A 23,099-nucleotide genomic window follows, 5' to 3' on the forward strand; every position below is an offset into this window, starting at 1 on the left:
GAGGAGTTTTCATCACTTGAATACTGGATTTAACTATACTGTGTCATCTTTATAGTAAGTAGTCAGTGGGGTAAAAATGGGAGTATTTTCAGTATGATACTTTGACATATGATACTTTCAGAATTGAATAAGAGGCATTGATAAACATGCTGCCAAGCATAATATTCTTGTTCTTGCCTTCTTTACGCTAAAGGGATTAGAGCAGTACTGGGCTCTTAGAAGAGATTTTAAAAAGCTGTATTCATAGGCAAGCCCTTGATAGGTACACTGCTTCTAGCACCTCAGTCCCTGCCTTAAGGTCACAGTGTGTAGCCATGCCAGTGTGATAACCAGAGCCCTGGAGCCAACTCGTGCCTTGTCTACCTTCTAAATGTTGCCACTTTTGTTGTTAGCATTACACTACTTCAAACTTTCTGAAGTTGCCATAGTTGCTTATATTCCCTACGAGTTTCCCAAAACCCTAAAGCGTGAAAACTTAGCCTTGAGCTGACTTTTGGGGACAGAAAAAAAACACAAAAAACCCCCCAAAAAACAAAACACAAAAAACCCCCAAACAAACACCCCCCACCCCCCCAAAAAAAACCCAAAACCCAACACCTAAGAAATGTAATCCTTGGTCCTTATGAGCTACAAAGATTTATGAGTCCATAATGACACTGGACAGATGTAAGTTAAAATGCTTCTGAGCCTGAAATGTTTCTGTCACTTCCAGCCATACTTAATGGATTCATTCTGTCTTGATAGAATCTGCTCCTGTGACTTCTCCATTTGGGTAATAAGTAAAATGTAAAAATTGTTGGGAGTGTTTAGACAGAACTGAACAATAATCAGATTAAATCAATACATTCATAATAAAGATGACTTACCTTGGATATTAATTTTGAACCTGCCTTGTTAGATGGCCAAGCTGAATCTCCACCTCTGGAGTATTTAACCCATGGTTGCAGCATTTAAAGCCTCATTTTAGTTTTAATATCTGACATTGACCAGTGTTCAAAATGAAGTGGAATTTTTAGTCGCTTGTTAATAATTAATCTTTTCCTGCTCTCTTGTATATGTCACGGAGCAAGTGTGGTATGGAATTGTCAAGCAGGAACATGTATTAAACATGTGGCCTAAGTTTGTCAGTTGGGAACTCCTAGACATTTTTTAATATTAAAAACACCACAAACTGTGTGTGTGTCTGCAGTATTTGGTGTGTGTAGTATTCAGGTCTTTTGTGACATACTTAGCTGCTACCCGGGCAAAGATTTAGGAAAATTTTGCTTGGGACAGTGGGAAGCATGGCCAGAAAGACTTTTTAGTGCACTTTATAGTGGCTGGGTGTGTGCAATGACCATGCTTGCTACCTGGTAGCTTGCCCCAGGTTGTTATTAGTTTAGAGTAAGTATATAGACACATTGTGCCCAATTTATTGTTATTGGACAATACTTTGAGAGTAACTTAAAACTACACAAACAGTAAGATAGGGTGAGCTGAAATAGCAGCAGTAAAACGTTTAGGCCAGATTTCTTATTCTTTTCAAGTTCCCAGTGGGTGTGCAAACTTGTGAGTGTGCAGACTTGTGCAAGGGGGAGAATGCTTCACCCACGTGCATGGAACCAGGTGGCATAGTTTGTACACAGTCTGTATGTGTACCTGCAAAATTATGGAGGCAGAAGGATTGAAAGCTATAGTCGAAAACAGTCCTTTGATGTTTTAGCATGTGGCAGAAATCCTGCTTTCAAGCTCAGCCAGCTTTCACCAGTCTGCCAGCAGCTGCATGAGATCTGTCCCCACCATCAGCATATCTTATGGTACTCAAGAGGGCTAGAATTTCCTGTATTCAAAGTGGTCCTTTTGTCTTGTTTCCACGCATATCAAAGTGAGAATAGCCTCATACAGTTGGGTTTTGGTTGAGTCACCGTTGTCAGGCCTGGCTTGTCCCTGCCCCTAATCCAGAGCTGTGGCAGTCAGTAATAAGACATACTTGACAAGTTGCTGTTTTCATTAGTCTCCTTATTGGGACTAAGTTCTCCTGGGTGTACTGACAGTACTGGTTGTTCCCTTTGCCTCTGCCCTGCATCTGCCTCCCTCAGAGATAGAAAGTGTCATGGTGTTATGCTTTTTGTAAGCATTTTGTTTTTCCTTCCAAGATTAGACTGGTACAGACACATCAGTGTAGGAAAGGGAGTATACATGCTACCAATATCCATAAAACAGCAAAGCCCCAGGGGTGTAGATGAAGAAGAAACAAGAAAATGGAAGTTTTTCACTGATATGTGGTGGGATCTCTTGGGGACTGGACTGAAAAGGATTCTGCATCCTTTGACCAGCCAAAGTGCTGTTTGGTCTCTGTTCTTCTGTAATTGCATGGGGTATTGCAAGGCAGTGGAAACTGGGCAGAGTCCCAGTGGAACATGGATGAGTTTTTTGGGAGCACGACAGTAAGTTTTTATTGAAGAACTGGGTTAGAAACTGAGAAATAAAAAGTAGTATCTAATCAAAGATTCCAGTGGCGTAAAATGATCTTATTCCTGTTGTGCTCCCTATGGGCTTTGTTCCACAACATTTGGGTAATATTTCTAATGTGATTGTTCCTATTGAGCTGCTGTTCAGGTTAATAGCATGATGCACGTCCTGGTGTTTGCAGGGTTAAAGGTCTTTGTTTCTATTATGGAAGTCCAAATACATTATGTGGCTGAAATCTAATACTCTTTCTGCTTGTTTTATTAAAGAGATGCTTAAAAATAATAGAGGGAAATAGGTCAATGCTGAAGGTAGGTGAGTGAACACAAAAATCTCTTTCCAGTGGGAAATAAAAAACAGTTGTCTATAGGCATTACAAATCCATATGGATTGGATAAACAAGCCTTGCTTGTCACCTTCTGAGAGAAGGAACTTCATCTTGAAATTGGAGAAGCTGTGGGCCCTCAAGGCTACATGTTCAGATCTGCTCTTACCTTCCAATTTCCCTTCCTTGAAATAGGGAGGTAGTGTAATTTACTGCAGTCATAGCTGATTGTCACCATTTGACAGACATTCTTTGTCTAGATGTAACTTAAGAATAGGGAAAAGCATTTATATTTTTTTGAATAACCACTGTAGAATCATCTTATGAAATGCAGAGCCCTGTCTATCTTACCCAAGTACAGAAACAGACTCCTCAAAACAGCTGCAACCCTTTCTCTTTATCAAATCTTCTATTTCATCAGGTGATTATCTCTTTGGCCACTCTCAGTTTTTTCATTCCACAGGATAAGCTATTGTTGTGCTAAGCCATTCAAAATGAGAGAGTAGGCAAAAACAGGGGATACAAGTAATTGTACAGCCAGAACCAGCCACACTTATTTTTAAAAGTGTTAGTCTGTTAGCATATGGCAGAGCTCATGCTGTGAAATTCATTTAACACCGAGACAGTCATTGTATGTTAATGAGGCTCTTTGCATGTTCAGTTATTTCTTTGTGGCATACATCCCCCTCCTCACCTACTCCCCTTCGAATCAGTTAGGTGCTGCATTTTGACCTCTAAAGTAAGTGGTGTCGGGGGTTACCATTTCATAAACTGTTCTTTGACTTTCAAAAGTGGCTTTCGTGAATGTTGTCACAGCAGCGGAATTAATTCTTGCTCTTGTGTTTTGTGTGCAAGCGTAATGCTACAAAGCCACAGTTGTCTTATATTGCTTAGTAAATAAGGGCTATAGACCAGGTCTCCACTAGTCAAGTCATTGTCAGAGTTCCCTTAAGCAATCTCGAAAGTAGCTGTAAGAACAGTCACAAGGACACCAGAGAGAGGAGGGGAAGATTAAACTTCATGCTTAAATGCTAATGAGCAGCTAATGTTAGTTCTCCTATGTGGAAATACATACCAATTGATTACAGATTTGGTTTTGCTAGGAAGTCCTTGCTGGTCACCGCAATCTTTTCTGCACTGCTGTTCCATGTTTTTCTTATAGACCTGAGAAGAAAGAGAGTAAGCTCTCACTCTTGACAGCATAGAAGGTTCAGCAGGAAACAAGAATTAAGCGGTGATCAGTAGAGACTTCTCTGCAGGAGCAAATCTTTATTGGCATCTATTCAAAATGAGTTGCCACTAGAAAAAGACATGTGAATCAAAGCCATTTCTTTCATCCAGAATTTAAGTAAGCTTTCAACACTTGGAAACTTGTCTTCCCAGCATTTTTGTTTTTCCTTCTTTTCTCTCTTGGGCTCATTCTCTCATGGATTTTAAAACTGACAGGGACCCTTGGGATAATGAGTTAGACCACCTATGTTCCACGCAATTTTCTGGACTTAATTTCTTCAAGTTCTTCACAGCTCTTGCGGAGATAATATCTTTTGGGTTTTTTGTTGGGTTGTGTTTTTGGTTTGATTTGGGTGTTTTGTCATTGTTTTTTTACTTCTCGATTTGTTTAAAATGGTTAATTACAGATGATGTATCGCAGCCTTTGGTAAGTGCTTGCAGTGGTTAGATACCCTATCTGGTCAAAATTAAGTTGCGCACAGCAAAGCAGCAGCTGGACAAATTCAGAATTCAGATAACCTGTAACTTCATCGTTCTCTGTTTTGATACCTATTTAGGGATTGGGGAAGGAGCCTGATTAATTGTTTTGACTACTGGGGAATTAGTGTTCCAGCCTCATCTCATGTAGCTTCTGGGGAGCGCCCTCCAAACAGGAGGAGTCTTGAGAATGGCATAAAAACTTACAACGCAGTTGGGTTTATGTTGCATTTAATATGTCCCTGGTCTGTTTTGAGTGAACTTTTCTTGCTTTAGCTTGATCCAGAGTTATTTGAAATGAACTGTCTGTAATTGCCTGACCTCCATGTTGTCTTTTTCCTAGCAGTGGCCTTCTGTTCATCCAGGAGGAAGAAGTTCAATTTGGAGGTTTCTTGCACATGTGGGACTGGCTTGTCTTGCATTTCAGCAGATTTCTCAGGGTGGTGTTTGTTCATTCCTCAAAGGCTTCTGCAGTGTATCAGATATTGTCTAGGTTCTGTCAGTTGTCCTCCACTGTTAACTTAATTTTAAAAACTGACCTAATTTCTGCTTTATCACATTGCTTCCTCATGGAATCTGATACCTTTCGCCTCTGTGACTCCTCCCTGTTTTGAGTAGCATAGGCACCTCTGTCTTGTGCGAACTAACTCTCACCTTCCAACATGTCAGAAGGTTTGACCCCGCCTCTTATTTAGTTCAACAAATATCCTGCTTTTTTACATTTTTATGGGAATTGTGTGATCCTGATGGTGATCACATTTCCTTCTGATCTGTTTAATAGGGAAGGCAAGTCCCACCTTGATTACAACCTATATATAAATATCTGATAGAGTCCTGAAATTAATTTCCGGTAGCTAATCTGTGAACTCTTTTTTTCTACCAGATTTGGCTGGCGAGTGGATGAATCAGCTGAATAGATTTGGGTGACTGGTAGATCTCAGTGAAATGATAAAAGAATTTCATTTTCTTTTTCATTTAAATGTGAATGAGCTGTTGGTACAGATGTCACTCAAGAATCTCTGTTATTTTAATGAACCTGCATTAAACCATGCAGGAAATTACAAGGCATTTGTAATTTAACTACTATATGTGAATTTACAGCAGTAGAAATTCATAGCTCTTATCTAATAATAGAATTAGATAATAATGGAGGTATGAGGGTAGAAATGACTCTTGGAGGCTTTTATGTCTATGCGGTAAATTTTTTTCCCAGTTTTTAGGAGCACCTACTTTAGATACAGGTTTTCCACCCCACCTCCTTCCTGTCTCCCCTACAATACATGCTTTACAATCTTCTTACATGTTTTGTATTTATTAACTCATGTTCTGGCATCCAGACTCACTATGGCTGTGAGGTGGGCATCTTCGGGTCCTGCTTCAGGCAGTTTCACGTTTCTCTCCTTGCTGGTAAAATTTAAAAACTTGAACAAAAAGTAAGAGAAAAATCCTGCTTCCCTTGATCTCTTCTGCTTTTGTGAGGAAGACAGTCTGTTTATGGCTTGCTGTGGCAGGTTTATTACAAGAGAATTTATTTTGGAGGTGAGGATGTACCTGAGGGGGTGTGTCAGTTTCCTGTGACATCTGATGCCAAATGAAGTGTTGAGCCAGGCATAAGATATTAATGTGTCTAGTGGGTAAATGCCAGCTCAGAAAGTACTGTCATAAAAATTGATGTCCCCTTTCCTTACAGCATGCAGATGATGAATAAGAAACAATATGGTTTGTCCTGCTTCCTAGAAGTTCTAAGCACTGTCCTTGAGTGTCTTCAGGCAGTGAAGGCTGAAAGTGTCTGTGGAAGGTGAAGTACTCTTCAATTTAGGGTGCTTGGACAATGGCTCTGGGATTTTCTTTCAGGACTGGAGATGACTTCTTAGCAGGTTCTGATCATATTGTAAGCTGTATGATAATGATGCTCCATTTTGCTTTCCCAGGCTGCCAGGAGAGTGATCTTGCTTTCAGGAACGCCTGCCATGTCACGGCCTGCAGAGCTCTACACACAGATCATGGCTGTCCAGCCAGCCTTCTTCCCGCAGTTCCACTCCTTTGGGCTACGCTACTGTGATGCCAGGAAGGTACTTCAGTGGGGGAAGTGGCAGATTGGGACTCTGCTTTTTTTTTTTTTCAAAATGGGGAGGCTTTTTTCTTTCTTTCTTTCTGTCTGATGTTACATCTTTTTTTGAGAATGTCTTATTCCAGAGTGTCATTTTGAAAGCTCTCAACCTGAAAAGCTCTAGGTGCTGCAGTGTCCTGAGATATGGAGGTAGTAATGCTTCTTGTCAAAATCTGCCCTGAAAGCCATAGAAATAAAAAGCTTAAAACAAAAAAAGCGCCATAGATGGGGAAAGGATCCTATTCTAATAAGAACTTGCCCCCACAGTGTTTTAAATGGACAGAGTAACTCTGGGACCTTTAAACAGCTGCAGGTTTGGGCTAATTGATTATAAAACAGCAACAACAACAATAACAAAAAAAAACCCCAAACAAAACAACCTAGTTTCTAGTCTGCTTTAGTGACTGTTTAGCAAAGTAAGGCTTCTGTTGCTTGGCACTTTGGATTTTATACCTCCAGGTAAGTAAAAAAAAAAATAAAAATTAAGACTTATAGTCCACCTTTGCATTCCACCCTCTTCTAAGTCAGGAAATGGATATGGTCCTCATCATGTCTTGAAAACAAATTAACTTCTCTTAACTTTGCCAGCTGCTCAGCAGTGGGTTCAGCAGAGTCATTGAGTCCAACCACTGCAAGATCTTGTCTTTGCAGGAAGCCAGCATTTGTAGCCATGATGGCAGGTGTCTGCCTTGTTCTCAATGTATGGGCAACTCAGCTGTGCTTGGATTTGCCATCTCTAGGGCTGCTGTGATTGTTGGAAAACACACTGCTAGGAGAAGAGCGCTTGCTGCTGCATGTTGTACAAGGAGGCTCTAGGATCTTCTGTGTTGGTTGCATAGGCACAAAAAGGGGAACCAAAGTTCCCCTAAATTCTGATTTGGAACAAGAGCCCTCTAATCTGGCTCTCCCTCCAGTTCCTCCAGGACAAGCATGTAGCTGTTTGCCTGTGGCACAGAATGGTTTGGCAGTGTGAGCATGGACCTGTAGTGCATCAAGCTGCTCGCTCTTCTTTGTTCTTGAGCAATCCATTTCACTTATTGTGCCTCATTTTCTGTAAGGCTGGGCAATAACTTCCAGCAGAGTGGTTGGAAACACCAAGCGACCATTTTGGTGCTCAAAAATACTTACAAATGAAGTATGGTCAGTGTATGCCGTAAAAATAGTTATAGCTATTTGTAGGGCTTTTGTGTTTGTTTTCTTTTCTCTTTTTGGGGTATACATACATATGCCAGGCTTCCATCCAGAGGATTCATACTGCAGTCTCGTACAAGTCTCAAGTCCCCTTTTTCCTAGATCTGAATGCACACTTTTACTTTTATAGCTAGTGTAGTGCTGTTCTACGTATGTCCAAATGTGCAAGATGAGCAATTCATTGGCTCCTATGCTGATGCCATTGATTAAAGTAAAGCCATTTAGCAGGCGAAATCACAGATACAGCACTTGAGCTGGAAGGTGACAGGATTCATGTTAGCAAAGCACTGCTTTTCTGACAGAGGATAAACTTAATGTTTCTCCTTCCATAGTAGCAATCATATGGAGGGAGAGGGCCATGTCTTCTGCTGAGCTTTATTATCTTTGTTGAAAGATTCCTGTCTGAGCAGCGTCCAGAATGCTTCCTAGAGGGAAATGAAGAGATACAGTTTAATCTTGATGGTTTTCTGCAGTAAAAAGGAAAGTTGAATTGCAACATGTGAGTCTAAATCGGTTTGGAGTTTCATAAACCCTTTGAGGGTAAAGTTCTGCATGACTAGCTGTTGCTTCAATTACAAGGCATATGGACCTCAGGTAAGATGTTGAACTGGATAAAAGAAATAAAATTGTTTTGCACGATCCAGGTTGTAACAGTGTATTCTGAGTAAATGAGTTTTCAGTCTACAATGAAATTCAGCATGGAGGTCACAGTCTGGATCAGCTTCCCTTCAAAACCTCTACAGGGTTTCTAGTACAATTTTGTTTCCTATTTGACCTGCCGCTACTAGACAGTTGAACATTACTGGTCTTCTCAGTGCTTGCCTGGGACATTTTGCTACAGTTGATGTCAGTAAATGATAGAGTGGACCTAGACAGAATTTGGTTATTTAGAGAAGTGGGGCTGCTGGAAATGAAGAGATGTAGATAGTATTAGAGGAAAAAAAATGGGACTGCGGAATATTGGGTTGCCATAGATCCACACGAGTAAATTAAAAGGTGCTTTGATGATTGTAGTTGTGTAGTGTGTAGCGTAGTACACTACACTATACTACTACTGTAGTATACTACTATACTACTACTGTAGTACACTGTAGTGTGTTCCTCATGTTCCTTTTTGCAGCTCTAACCTGAGATTGTGTTAGCAGTTATATCCTCTCTGAAGAACTGTGGTACTTTCACTGTTGTTACTTAAATAAGGTCTTCTTTCTATCTTGAAAGTGGCAACATTATAAGTGGGGATGGAATTGCACAGAACCAGAGAGGTTTTGCAAGGGTTTTGGAAATCTGTCAGGATGAAAGGTGCTATGCAAAAATGTTTTGGTATTAATAATAAATCTGTTTGCATTATACAATTAAAGAAAAATTGGTAAACCTGAAACACTGAATTTCAAACTAAAACCTGACAATTTTCTGTTTGAAGATAATAGATTTTATGACAGAAAATTGCAAATATCTGGCAGATGTTATTAGAAAAGATATAAAATAAAAGTTTATCATTTTGTAATTCAACCTCCCAGCATCTGTAGTCTTGAAAATGCAGCAAGTGAAATGTCACCTGCTTATTTACAAAATATCTCAGGTCTGTTTCCCAAAATACATGCTGTGAATTCATTTTTCAAAGTGGGTGATGTTGGCAAATATTAAATAATTTCTATCTGAGCACATGCTCTGAATTTTTAAGAGTTTGGCAGGTTCTGCTAACACTGTAATAAGTTTACTGACTCATGTAAGATGCTGTAACGCTTTGGTAAGAAAATCACAGTTGGATGTTCTGAAATGTTATGGATCAAAGCCAGATGTGTATTTTGGCAAAATAAATGTCCCTCTCTTTTCTCTCTTCTTTCCCACAATAAAGTATACTAAACTATATTTTAATAATTCCAAAAATAATCATCTTTTTATCACTAGCTACCTGCAGCACAGAACTAGCATATTTCCTTGTTCGCAAATAGTTCCAGCAACAGTCACCATAAAAGAAATACAGTAATCGGAACATACCGTAGGGATTCTGCCTGTATATGGTTTTTAATGTGTCGGTAGATAGTATATTGGCTCTGCGCCTTGTTCATACTCTTCTGAAATGAATTGTGCTACATGGACGTGAAACATATATATCACTTGCCTGCTATGGAAGTAGAAAGCGCAAAAACATTGGCTGCATGGAGTATCCTTAGGAGAGTGTCCAGGGTCTGTAGCAGCTCTGGCTCTGCAGCCTAGTCAGTGTTGATCCCCACTACTTAGCTACCAGCTCTCTGAGCAGTGTGGGCAGGGGGCTTATGAGGCTGGGCACAGCACATAGGGGGTCCTTCTTGGTTCTGTACCTCTGCTCTGCTGGGTCCATAGACCCCAAAGAAGTGCAGAAAGGGGGCACAAAGACGGGGCTTGGCACTGTCAGCTTTCATGCAGCATGCCTAAAGCTAATAAACCAAGCTAGACTTGAGCCAGCCTTTCATGGACCTGAGGGATGTATCTGTACTACACTCCTGGTTTCAGGGAAGCAGAGCAGTAATACCCATCTTGGCTTTTTGAGGGCTCGACTTAGATCCAGGTGGGCTTATTATGTCTAGCTGTATACCAGTGTGCTACTGACAGAGCCAAAGTTCTAACTCTACAGGACCCAGACTGGCTACGTATCTAGGTTTTTAATTGTTTCCTGCTTTAATGAACCAACTATAGATAATCAGTTGGTTTATCTACCAACTGATTGGTTGGTAGATAATTATGTACATTAAGTCAAATGAGTTTTAATGGTGGCCATAGGTGCCAGAATCTGAAGTCAGTTAATGGTTCACATCACTACAACATAGCAATAGAATTGTAGATTGCCCTGTTATGCCTCAATCCAAAGTAGGAATGCTTACTTCCAAATATTGGAGAGGTCTTAATTGCCTATGAGATGTTTGATTCCTCTTCTTTCTGTCTCGTAGCATGTTCTCATCCCTGTTCTGTCAAAGCACCATCCCTTAAAAACAGTCACTAACATGACTAACCTCATGGCTGGTATGATCTACTTTTTGTCTCGTGCACTCACTGGAGGATGCAGTGAATACTCCGGAGCTTTTTCCTGTTTTATTTCCGGTTCTGTGTTGCAGCATGTTTCTCTTGGGGAAGGAAATGAAAGAAATATGGATTTTTAAGGTTAGATCTATTTTAGCAATTAACGTGGCACAATGAGAAAAGAGCAGCAGATCAAATGGGTTGGTGCTAAGGCTCCTCACATCTGCCATTATCTGCAGTTCAGGAGGGTGTTGGTATACATATGTAGGGTTTTTGTTTGTTCTGGGGCTTTTTTTTGTGACACTGCCAGTAAGACTTGTAATTAGAGCTGTGAGGGAGATTCTTTTGCACCTCTTGGTTTTCAGTATTACTGTGTCTGTGTTTCCTCTACTTACTTGTGAAACTTCAGAAGAAAGGTGTCTCTTTATCTTTTAAATCAGCATAAAAACCTTATTGGTCTCCTGTCCAAAAGAAAGTTGTTTAAAGTTGTTTCTTTTGGGGAATGTAGCAATTCTGAGGCCACTCTTTGTCAGCTTAGTTGTTCTTTCCCAGAGGACAAATGATAGGCTGTGGGGTTACTAGTTAGAGCAGTGATGAGCTGAGATTAACTGAACAGATATGTTGTCTGCACACAGGATCTTGGAGCATAGGGCAGGTTCAGAGGCAAGTGCTTCAAGGAGAAGTAAATGAAGGGTTTTTTCAGTGGAGCTTTGAAGTGATGATACTTTAAAGAGACAATGCTTGGAGTGATGTATTTTGGGCCACAATTTATTTATGGTTTGCTTGAGTCTGAGCCAAACATGGTAATGGCAGAAACAGAGTATGTCAGGAAGCAGATCAAGAGACAAGTCACAGTCTCTTGCTGCAGAGCAGGCAATTTTGACCTAGCATTTACTAGGCATGTCAGACAAGTGTAACATCTCTGTGAAAGCATTTGGGTTAAGGATGTTTGTCCTCATGCTGTTAGGGAAGATTTCTGTGTCTCTCTCTCTGCTTAAAGCTGAGGTAAATGTTTGTGTACAGAACTGCAGTGAGTTCTGACAGCCTGCCCAAAGTTGCAAGTGGAGAGCTGAAACACCTTGCTGTGTGAGGATGAATGCCAGGGCACAGTACTGTGGTAAGGATCCCTAGTGTTCAGAGTAGTCCTCTTCCTTGCACCTCCTGGAGCACTTGAGGATAGGGAAAAAGGAGGTTTATAAGTAACCTTCTCATGTTGGGTGGATTAGTTTGTACACTTTTATCTTACTGCCATCTTTGTCTACTAACCATTAAGTTCTTGCCTTGTCCAGTTTCCCTGGAAGTTTATTCTACTCCTGGATCGCCTGCAGACCAGAACAGTCAGTCTCTTGTAAGTCTGACACTGATAACTGCTTTGATCTTTTGCAGATGCCATGGGGTTGGGACTACTCTCGATCATCCAACTTAACTGAACTGAAAATTTTGCTAGAAGAGTCCATCATGATCCGACGTCTGAAATCAGATGTGCTTTCCCAGCTCCCAGCAAAGCAACGCAAAATGGTTGTGGTGGCTCCTGAAGGCATTAGTGCAAAGACCAAAGCTGTCTTGGCAGCTGAGGCAGAGAATATGGCCAAAGGATATGGAAGTGTAAGTCAGAAAGTATTTTCATGATGAATCATTGGTATTTCAGGCACCTTTATTTAAAATCATCAGTGGAAAAGCAGTACCCTGAGTTCCAAGGAAGGACAGAGCCACGCCTCATGTGAAGGCACAGTGGAAGGCTGTTGAAGGCACAGTTTTAAATGAATGTACAATGGAATCCTAACAGCTCAGCTTTTTTTCCTTTTGATTTATGTAGTCCGCTTTGTCTGTTTGTGTGAAATACCATTTCCTCTCTCTTTTTTCCTCTCTCATTAGTCCCTTCTAATTGTCTTTCATACCTCCTGCCTCTGTACTTACTCTTCTGTCTTGCCTTGTAATCCTATTCACCCTACAAACACAGCCTTGTTGAAGCTGTGTTGTAAACACAGCAGGAGCCAAAAATATGAAAAGTGTATTTTTGCTTTTTTTGTTTGTTGTATGAATGGCAAATGCATGTTCTAGGCTCCTAGGTTGCTAATACAGTTCTGTAAGAACTTAGGAGTTTTTCCTTGCAATTTTACTTGGGAAATGCTTTCTCAACCCAAACTACATTTGTGATATGCTTGTCATCCAACTTGTAGGAGTTGAGTAGGAGATAGGAAGGGAGGTGTCAGAAATTAGGATTGTGTGAGTATCTGCCATACCCAGTGGCGAGTAGGAGACTTCCCCTTCCAACCCCCTTCTGTTGTGCAGTTTTAGGCTGATTTTTTTCCTAGCAAAGCGTTTATTGGCAGCAGCAGTCATCCCAGATCTGTAAGCGAGACAGAGAAAAGGCATTTCGGAGACTCACATTTATTTATCTTTCTCTCTGCAGAAACAACAAGAGAAAACAGCTCTTCTCCTCTTCTACAGCAGAACAGCTGAAGCTAAAATCCACTCAGTTGTGTAAGCTGCATGTCATTGCTTCATTCTTGCTTAGTAAAATATGTTTTCCCGCTGAGAACAGGAAAACAGTGCTTTAGAGATAACAGTGCAGGGACATGAAGCATAGCCTCAAGCCATCTCCAAAAAAATTGATTTTAATTACAGTGCACTAAACTTTTTCTTCTCTTGGAGTTCCTAGGCTAGGTTGTCTGATTTCATTCCAAATATGGATCTAAACTGTCATTTGAACCATCTAAAATCACTTGGTGTTTGGGACTTGGGTCAAGGTCCAGACCCTATTTCAGTTTAAGGAGGGGGGCAGTAATGAAACTAAAAGTATCAACAGAATATGAGAAAACAAACACTGCAGTTGTCCTGCAGCAGGAACCCTGAGCCAAAAAGCTTATGAGATGGACTGAGCTTTAGTTGTAACATGCTCTGTGGGTGTCACAGGCCCTACTGAAGTTCTTGGCTCTTCCACAGAGCTCACAGAGGACCTCAGTAGCAAAAGTTTTCTATCATAGGTGTGCTTTTAACTGTGTCTTCCTTAGGAATCATTTCCTTCTGTGACTTTCTGTGCCCTTTCATCCTTAGCCTTTCTGCTGGGACTGCAAGGGAGTTGCTCTAGGTCATACAGCATGACTTCTTAATAAAAGTGTGCTAATAACATGAGAACAGTTTACTTTTCCACAGTCCTCTAATGTAACGACCAGCTGATGTGGACCATGCGATTTCACAGCCTCAGACCTTGCTGCAGAATTTGTGTGTTTGGCACAGAACTGCACTTCAGAGTCCCAGCATTTGTTTCTGTAGAAGAGTTTCTTCCTTTTAAGTTAGTGAACAGTTAGAAGAATTTCTTCCCTTTACTTGAGTTGCAAGTGTGAACTGAATATAAAACCATGAAGTGCTGTTTGCTTGACTTTCTGGTAGGAACTAGTTAATTTTTTTTTCTGGAGTTTAGTAGCATTTAAAATACCACTTACTATATGCTGCTAAGGTACAGTACTATCTAGCTAATGGTACTCTCCTATGATCATCAGCATCTCCCATGTCTCACCCTTGATAACAGTGTCTTCCATTGCTTCTATTGAAATGACTAGCCGTTTGTGAAACGGAATATGGGAATGAGATATAAAATAATTGTAATGTGTTGGCATCTGCTTGCTACAATGAATGATGCTTTAAAATCCATCAATCCCACTTCCCTCTCAGATTTGTTAAATGTTAAATGACATTGTCACTTAATGGGGATGTGAACATCATGAACCCTGGGAGCTGTCTGCAAAGCACTGACACATCTTAATATAGCACTGGAAATCCCACTGGTGTTTTTTGACAGTTGCTGCTGACCTAAGCTGTGTTGTATTTAGCAAAGAACTTTGGTATTCCTGATCTTTGCAACAACTTCGCTATTCCAAAGAAAAGATGACATTTGTATCATCTGTTCTGATGGCTGTTCCTATCCTTAGTTACAAATTTTAGGCTTATAGGTGTTTTTCAGGCTACAGTTGACCTGACTATATCACAAGTTACTACACAGAAATGGGTTCTGTAGCTCTGCTTATTAGTCCATGGCAAAAGCCAGATGTTTCCATTTAATTAACACCGTTTAACTGCGTTTAAAAGGAGTCTTGTTACCTTTCATTGGTCATTAGCCTATATGTATTTGGATGATTTCTAGAAATAGCTGATATATTTAGGTTGTTAAGCTGTAGTAAATTGTCAATGTGAACCCTTGCAAGACAATCTACTTCTAGGGTATTCTGATCCATGCATTTAGAGACCTTTTCTTCCAAAGTAAAAGCAATCCTAAGTTAACATAGAAAGGATAACTGTATACATGTTATCTTAGTGGATTGTGATTGTGCAAAAGTTAGAAAAACAGAAGGGTGAATGAGATTGCCAAATAAGTATAGATGACTTCCAGTTGATTGGTTTGGGATGTCGTTTCGAGTAGGATATAATAAACTGATTCTCAGTGATACACAAGTATAAACGTAGGCAGCTGTCCAGCTGTGGTGAAGACAAATGAGTGGATTTTCCTGCAGTGCCTTTTTTTTAATCTGTAGGAGACTTGCTACTTGCGTTTTATAGCAACTTTTTAATGCTAGCCTATTTCTTAGTTTCTGTTGACAGATGAGCAGTATCTTTAAAATCTGTTGTGAGCAAAGCCTGTATTCTCTCAGCACGTAATTTACAGAGTTCTGGGGTTTTTTAATTTTTTTCCTTTTTCATGTAGAGAATACATCCTGGAGTTACTGGAAAGTGGGAATCATAAATTCCTGGTGTTTGCTCATCACAAGGTAGTGCTGGATGCAATAGTTGCAGAGCTGGAGAAGAAAGTAAGTAATTGACTGAGTTGTCTTAACTTTATCGCTATTCCAGCTTCAGAACAAGAGCTCCCCAGAGTTACGGCCGGTCAGATAGTTTATGAAAGTTAGTGGCAGAGATAATGTCTACTTGCTGTGCTCCTGAATGTGCCCTTCATGAGGCAGCTGAGTTGTCAGGGTGAATGACTCACCCTGCAAAGGATGCACTTTGTATTAGCTAAATGGCTTTTGTTGTATTTAATGCTCTTTAATCTCCATCGTCTGCTCTGGACCTTGTGAATTCTTGGAGGAGTGTTACCATGTGTGGCCATCTCTGCTTTGTCATCCAGGCTTTCCTCAGAGAGGGGAGAATGCAACAACCCAAATCCAGCTGTGGCTGCCTTCCTTTATCTGGGTGGTGCTCTTATATTTTTGAACTGGGATACTGTAGGGAGACTTGATAGACCTGCCAGTCACATTTCTGAATTCAAAAGTGTTCTGTTAATTATTCGTGAGAGACTTCCATGGATGCCCTGAAAGAGTTCTGGGTCATGCTGGGGCAGTGTGAAGGATGGTTCAAGTTAATGTTCCAAACTATAAACCACAGTGGCAGTGGTGACTTTGCTGCCTTTGTGGTGGCATCCTCCTGTAGAGCAAGAAGGTTGGACGCTGAAGAGTTATGTCCTTGTGTTGTTGTTTAATCCCAGCCAGCAGTTAAGCACCACACAGCTGCTCACTCACTCCCCCACCCTGGTGGGATGGGGGAGAGAATCAGGAGGGCAGAAGTAAGAAAACTTGTGCATTGAGATAAGAACAGTTTAATAATTAAAATAACTAATAATAATAATAATATTGTAATGAAAAGGAAAACAATAAGAGAGAGAAGCGAAACCCTGGGTGGGGGAGAAGTGATACAACCACTCACCACCTGCTGACCAACACCCCACCACTCCCTGAGCAGCGGTCCCTGCCCCCGTCCCCAACCAAGTCCCCCCAGTTAATATACTGAGCATGATGTCATATGATATGGAATATCCCTTTGGCCAGTGTGGATCAGCTGTCCCAGCTGTGCCCCCTCCCAGCTTCTTGTGCACCTGGCAGAGCATGGGAGGCCAGAAAAGTCCTTGACTAGTATAAGCACTGCTTAGCAACAACTAAAACATCGGTCTGTTATCAACATTATTCTCATACTAAATCCAAAACGCAACAATATACCAGCTACTAGAAAGAAAATGAACTCTATCCCAGCTGAAACCAGGACAGCCTGAATCACCCAAGTCTGTCATGCCTATCCTGAGCCTACCACAGGGCAACTGAGATGTGTAGGATCCCATCTCCTCCCATCGCAAACAGAGGAAGACTTAGGGAGGTTGGGGAGGTTGTAGCAGCTGTAACATCAGCACACAGACAGTTTTCAGCTTCATATTAAGCCAGTTGCCTTTCCACTGTACCTGAATTACCAGCTGTTCTTCATGTTGCTCGGGACTGGTGAGAGAGCGGTGGACATAGGAGCAAGTCATGCATTGTGAACAGAGGGGAGGTATGTTACATGCTGAGCTACAGTGCTTCTGCCTTAAAGATGAGGAAAGGTCTTAAAAATACAACCGTTGCCTTTTTACTTTTCTGGTTCTGCCATGGGGAAGGGAAACAGAATCCACTGAAACACGGAAGGAGGATATGGGAAAGGGGACACAAGGACTCTAAAAAGTATCTTCTGGCTTTTCACAGCATGTTGAATACATTCGCATTGATGGCTCAACATCTTCAGCCGAGCGGCAGTCTCTGTGCCACAAGTTCCAGTCCTCAGAGAAGCAGGTTGTGGCTGTCCTGTCCCTCACTGCTGCAAACATGGGCCTGACGTTATCTGCTGCAGAACTGGTGGTGTTTGCAGAACTCTTCTGGAATCCAGGGGTATGTGTCTTGGAGGGGACGGGGGTGGATGGTCTCTGGAGAACAGAAACATTGGTGCTTGGGAGGAGATATAACGGGCAGGGGACTTTCTCTGGGGTTTTTCTCTTCCTTTCTCTGATGGATACTTGTCTGTGCACTCCCAAGTGCCTGGGCTTGAACCAGGGAGGCTGGTCACACAGCTTGCTGGCTGGAGAAGATGGCATGAAAGGGAAATGTGCTCCTGTTCTCAATTTGACAGAGTTCTCAACAACATGCCCAGCCAAGTTCTGAAGGGGTATATCTGATTGATGCTGACCCTGTACTTTTGAAATATGCTCAGTGCCTTTTAGGAACCCGGTGCACCAGATGAATTCTGGGCTTATTGTGTGTTTGAGGATGCAGGTGTTAACAGGATCCACATGAGAAATAGTTGCTAAGCACAAGAAAGGAGATCTCCATGTTCTCTGGTGCTTACGCTATTTCTCAGACACTGCAGCTCTCACTTCTTCTTTGTCATGTTTTTACATAAAGGTTTTGATCCAAGCTGAAGATCGGGCACATCGGATTGGACAGACCAGCTCTGTTAATGTTCACTACCTGGTGGCTAAAGGCACAGCAGATGACTACTTATGGTAGGAAGTGAGAAAGACTTTGGTTCTCCTGCCACCTGTTTTCACTGTTTGTCACATATGTGATGTAAGGTGCTTAGTGTTAGTGCTGATTTCCACAGCCTGTGAGGGGAGGAGCGATAACTGCCAGTCAGGGCTGCTGTGACCTGGTGACACGGCCTGGCCACAGTGGACATAACCAAGTGGATGACAAGCAGGAGGAATAAAAGTAGTTATCTGACGAAAGGATGTTGAGAGAAAATCTAGGAGAGTTGATGCATCTAAAACCTTCACCACCTCTGTATAAGGAGAAGGAATTGTCTTAGATACAGTGCAGAGCATTCGTGTGCTGGGGTACTTCAAAGTGCTGAGTATTTTCAAGCAAAGTCAACAGATGCTGGAGATGGTTTGATGTATTGTGGATCAGGTCTGAGGAGCAATCTGGCTGCTGAGTGCTTGGACAAGAAGATGTGGAGGAGGACTGCACTGTTGCTTTCCTCTTGCTCTTCAGTGAGCCCTTCATGTGGATTAAAGAAGTGCTGCTGACCCACCTCTGGAGAGTTGTGGTCTGAGCCTTCTTGGCTGCAGTGAGAGCTGTCAGTGGACACTGGCCCTTAGGGCTGGGGAGTCTGACATCGTGGGGAAGGGGAGGATCTGAGGGATCCTTAGTGCTGCAAGGGAACTGACCTGCAAATAATGAAAAGAAATTATCCACCAGCTGGTTCATTTAAAGTTCAAAATTACATCTTTCACCTTTTTCAAAGGAACGAATGAACTAAGTGAACTTGTGCAGTTCACTTGTGCAGGGATCTGGAAACAGACGCATCGCCCATGTTTTGTGTAAACTTGATAGTAATTCTGCCTTTATTCGTGAAAGGCTGCCCATGCAGTCATTAAAGCTCAATGGGAAGGAAATACAGCTCTTCAAAGGAGGACAGTGGCGTCCTTTTTAAAGGCAAGAAAAAGAACAAGAAAGCAAGGCTATTTGGTAAATACATTAATTGTGTTGTGGCCTTTGCTTCTTTCAAAGTGTCCAGTCTACAGTTGTGGTTGGGACCTCAGCCTCTTGGGCCAGCGATGAATTCTTCCTCCTGCAGTACACTGGGAGATACCCTAGAAATGCTGATGTCTGTTGGTGGGGATTACCATTGCTTGCCTTGGAGACTGAACACACAGGCTATCGGGACTCCCTTTTGCTGCATCTTCTTGTTCTGACTTCATACCATTGGTGTTGCCTCAGTCAAATTAGTTTCCCTATTGGATATGTGTGTTCTCCAAATATTTATAGCCTGAAATCCTCCTCTTGTTACTTATTTAAATTGGATTGATTGATATTCCAAGACAGCATACAGTTGTCATAAACAAGAGCAGGACAGGTTAAGGAACTAACAAGCTTGGAAGAAAAGCCACCTTTATATCCCTGTTATATCTTTTTTCATCTCCACATAGTAAATGACACAGTGTCCTTGCATGATATTTTCTTCCTTTCAGTAATATCTGTTTACATCTTCTAGGCCAATGATTCAAGAGAAAATCAAAGTGCTGGGGGAAGCTGGTCTTTCGGAAACCAATTTCTCCAAAACAGCTGAATCCACTAATTACTGCCGTAAGGTAATTGACCTGCAAGAATATCAGTGGTCCGTGGGAGAGGCTGAATGAGCTTTGGCTTGTGGCCAAAGGTCTGGGTCTAGCTAGGCCAAACATCTAGATTGGCAGGTCATGGGCAGGCTCACCTTACACCTGTTCTGCCTTTAATGCTACAGAACTGATTCTCCAACCTCTCCCAGGATCTACGCCTTGATTTGGACTCTCCACAGAGTTCCCAAACTGCTGCATGCAAGGAGACATGATCTTCCAGAGCATATATATGTATATGTGTGTATGAGATAGATATATATGTATCTATATATATCTAAAACAAAAATCATATGAGGTATACACACATGTGCACTGGCTTGGGGAGTGCCCTCTGAGTGTTGCTCACTTTGTTTTTATATGACAATGTATATGCAGATTCTGTCTGTTCTAATTTCTCAGCCTGATTCAAAGCAGAAGACCATCTACGACCTTTTCCAGAGGACCTTCTCTGAGAGCAAAGATGACACTGATGAAGTCTTGCTTTTGGAGGCAGCTGATGCTTGCTGTGAGTTTGACTCTGGCAGTGCCTTGCAAGATACAGAAGGAGAGGCACATTCAGTGAGTCCCCCCAAAAAGCGGCGTATTGAGGAGTTTCTAGAAGTGTAATAGTGACAGCAAAAGAGAAGGTGGCTAAGAGATTTTTTTTTTAATTAAAAAAAGCAAAACCAAAAGCAATCAAGTTTTTTTTTAGTTTTCAAAAATAAAAGACTTTTTCTGTATCTCTAGTGCATTTCATCTCAAAGGATTAGAAGGCAATCTGACAGTGTGACAGATGAGCGGCACACACCTGGCAGCCTGTAGGTTTTGCAGTCCTGGTTTTGCTGATGACCGAGTGGCCATGGGCAAGTAGCATGCTGCTTTGTTTCAGCATGTAAGGTTCCACAGTTGTTTTGTTTAAAAAGCAGGTAATGGTTGTCTGTCCACAGGGCAGAACTGTTGTGAAAACTAACTTCTCAGCAGCTGCAGAGTGCTTTTAACACTGTTATCGGTCTTCCATCTCTAAGAATTTTAGTCTGTATTTGTAGTCAGTTCAGTGGCAAAATTTGACCCCTACTTGGGTCTCTCACAGACTGGATCTCTGGGATGCAGTTTGGCAGTGAGGAGAAAAGATCCGGACATGTCTTGATGTTTTGTGGAGATGGAGGAGAGGGGGAAGAATGACAGATTTTTGTTTGTGCAGAGCAGTCAGTAACTTGAAACTAAGTAGTATAACTGTCTGCTAGGAGGTGTGTGTTGCCTGTTATGCACATGTCTGCCTGAGCACACTGATCTGTGGCCTCATCTGCTAAACCTTAGGACCTGCTCCATGGCATGTGCTTCTTGTCTCAGTGGACAGTGAAGCTTGCACTGACTGCCAAGGATTAAGCCCGGCTGCTCAGGAAGGCTGTGTATTTGTTTCCTTCAAGGCTTGAGACTGATTTCCACAGATAAGTGGGGAAAGGGGACATGTGTGGACTTTCGTTCTCTTTTTGTAAGAAACCGATACTGGACTGAGCTGTTTAAATAAAAAGTTGTTTTAAGTTGTGGTTCACAAGCTTTTGGTACTTTTTCTATTTCAGAGTTTCATCTCCCATTTGGTCCTTAAGCTTGAGAAATACACGATGCAGTGGAGATACTAGAGGGTTTTGTTGGTTTGTTGTTTTTGTTTTTTTTTTTTTAATATTTACAATGGCTGAAAGACAGGTCTTTTTTGGAAGACTTCCTTTTGTGTTTCCTAAAACACACCAACTTTCAAAAGGGAAACTCCCATGATACTTTGCTTATAGGTAAATCAACAGCTGCTTCCATAAGACATTTAGGCTTGTACCTAAATGTATGGTTACACGGAGAATGCCAAAAGTAGCACTGTTGCTTGATGCAGTGATTAAAATGCCTGTCTTTGATTTGTGATAGTCTCTCTCATCCTCTCAGCCCTGTGAACTAGGAGGCCTGAACTCCCAGCCTCGGTGCTGCTTGAGCAAAACTGCTCTTTGGTTCCTTTCAGGACCCTGTGACACCTGTGCTGTCCCTTGGGCATGGCCTGATTCTACTTCATGGTGGTGATGGCACTGCAAAAACTCTAGAGGCCACTTTTGATGTGGGCTTGATGTAAAGGCAAATGGCTCTGTTTATCACAACTGATCTTTTCAGGCATCTCTGGCTGTTTTTCTTATTGTTGTGTATTATTGCCAGTGTGGTATAGCATGATCCTAAATTCATGTCTTTCATGCTTCTGGTCTTAGTACTAGAAGATACTTGGAAATGGGGTAGTGGTAAGTAAATGTGACCAGGGAGTACAGAAGATGTAATTTCACAGAGGTATTGAGTTAGCTATGTTTTGCAGCCATTATCTGTAGAGAAAGGTGGAGGGAAAAAGAAAACTCAAGCCTTGCATTTAGCTTCTGGAGGCCAGGAGCTAACGTGCTGTGCAGGCAGCATGCTTGGCTGTGTGCAGGAATACCAGACGCTGTCAGAAAGGCATCTTTTCCACAGTTAACAATGAAAAAGTTTGTGCTAGAAGATCAACGTGATAATATCTCAGATATTTTTTCCTGCATGGAAGGGTTTGATTATCCCATTTTCAGCAAGTGTTGTCACAGAAGTGCCCTATAGGCTGTGTATGCAGTTGCGCTGGGTAGAGACCTGCTTTCCATTCCTGACTGCAGAAGGTGCTTTGATGTTTGTGTGCAGGTGAAGAGGAGTAGGACTGAGGATTGTGTGACCCGCCAACTGGAGGAAACGCTTTATCTCTGGATTTGAGACAGAGCGCTAAACATAATTTCTCTTGCTCCAGCAGCTGGCCAGGAGATAAATACACAGGTTTTGACATTTTAAAATCTTTCTTCTTGAACACGGAGTATTTAATCTGTTTCTAGGACACGTGATCTTTCTACTTGCAGAGAGGGTTGTTCTGGGTAAGGGGTGAGAAATGTTGCTGTCTGCCTACTGAAAAAAAATATGGAAGACATTATTTGTATACCCATGTTGTTATCTCCTATAGGAGTAATGCTTTTCCTCCTTGTAAAGCTACCGCTACTTAAAAGTAGTACTTTTCTGAAATCTGCTGAAAGTACCCTTAGAGAATTCTGCTGCTCATAAACTCAATTTATCTTATCCATATATTGATAAATCCCAGCCCTGTTAGAGGAATGCTAGGTGTACTCTTTCTTTGTTAGCACCCATAAAATCTCATCTGGTGTGCTGCAGAGTTACAAAGGCTTTTCAAGTACACTTGAGATTCACTTTATCCTTACTAGATGAAAAAAGGGGAGAAGAATCTTGCAGGAAAATGCTTTTAGTCATTACATCAAGAGATTGGAAAGACTGTGCAGGCCTTAGCCCAATTACACCATTAGTCTGTCATTAATACGATGAGGGGGTGGCTGGGAAGCTGCCAGCAGGCTCAGGATCTCCAAGGCTCACTGATGAGAATT

At 41.6% G+C, this 23,099-nt stretch overlaps 1 protein-coding gene across 5 annotated transcripts in view; it reads left to right on the forward strand.

Moving 5' to 3' along the window:
* The window catches only part of SMARCAL1 (SWI/SNF related, matrix associated, actin dependent regulator of chromatin, subfamily a like 1), a 40,308-nt gene extending 19,088 nt beyond the window's left edge, over window positions 1-21,220 (forward strand). For 3 of the 5 annotated variants that reach the window (XM_064451304.1, XM_064451305.1, XM_064451306.1), the window contains exons 10-17: window positions 6,412-6,552; window positions 12,165-12,383; window positions 13,192-13,262; window positions 15,481-15,583; window positions 17,279-17,461; window positions 17,972-18,072; window positions 19,563-19,659; window positions 20,086-21,220. In XM_064451304.1, coding sequence (XP_064307374.1) covers window positions 6,412-6,552; window positions 12,165-12,383; window positions 13,192-13,262; window positions 15,481-15,583; window positions 17,279-17,461; window positions 17,972-18,072; window positions 19,563-19,659; window positions 20,086-20,292 — 1,122 coding nt within the window. In that variant the 3' untranslated portion in view covers window positions 20,293-21,220. Of the gene's footprint in view, window positions 1-6,411; window positions 6,553-12,164; window positions 12,384-13,191; window positions 13,263-15,480; window positions 15,584-17,278; window positions 17,462-17,971; window positions 18,073-19,562; window positions 19,660-20,085 lie in introns of those variants that run through there. The other 2 variants (XM_064451307.1, XR_010372981.1) reach the window with 2 other exon arrangements.
* Window positions 21,221-23,099: the final 1,879 nt, after the last annotated feature.

Source organism: Phalacrocorax carbo, chromosome 5 (genome assembly GCF_963921805.1).
Source record: "Phalacrocorax carbo chromosome 5, bPhaCar2.1, whole genome shotgun sequence".
Classification (NCBI taxonomy): Eukaryota; Metazoa; Chordata; class Aves; order Suliformes; family Phalacrocoracidae; genus Phalacrocorax; species Phalacrocorax carbo.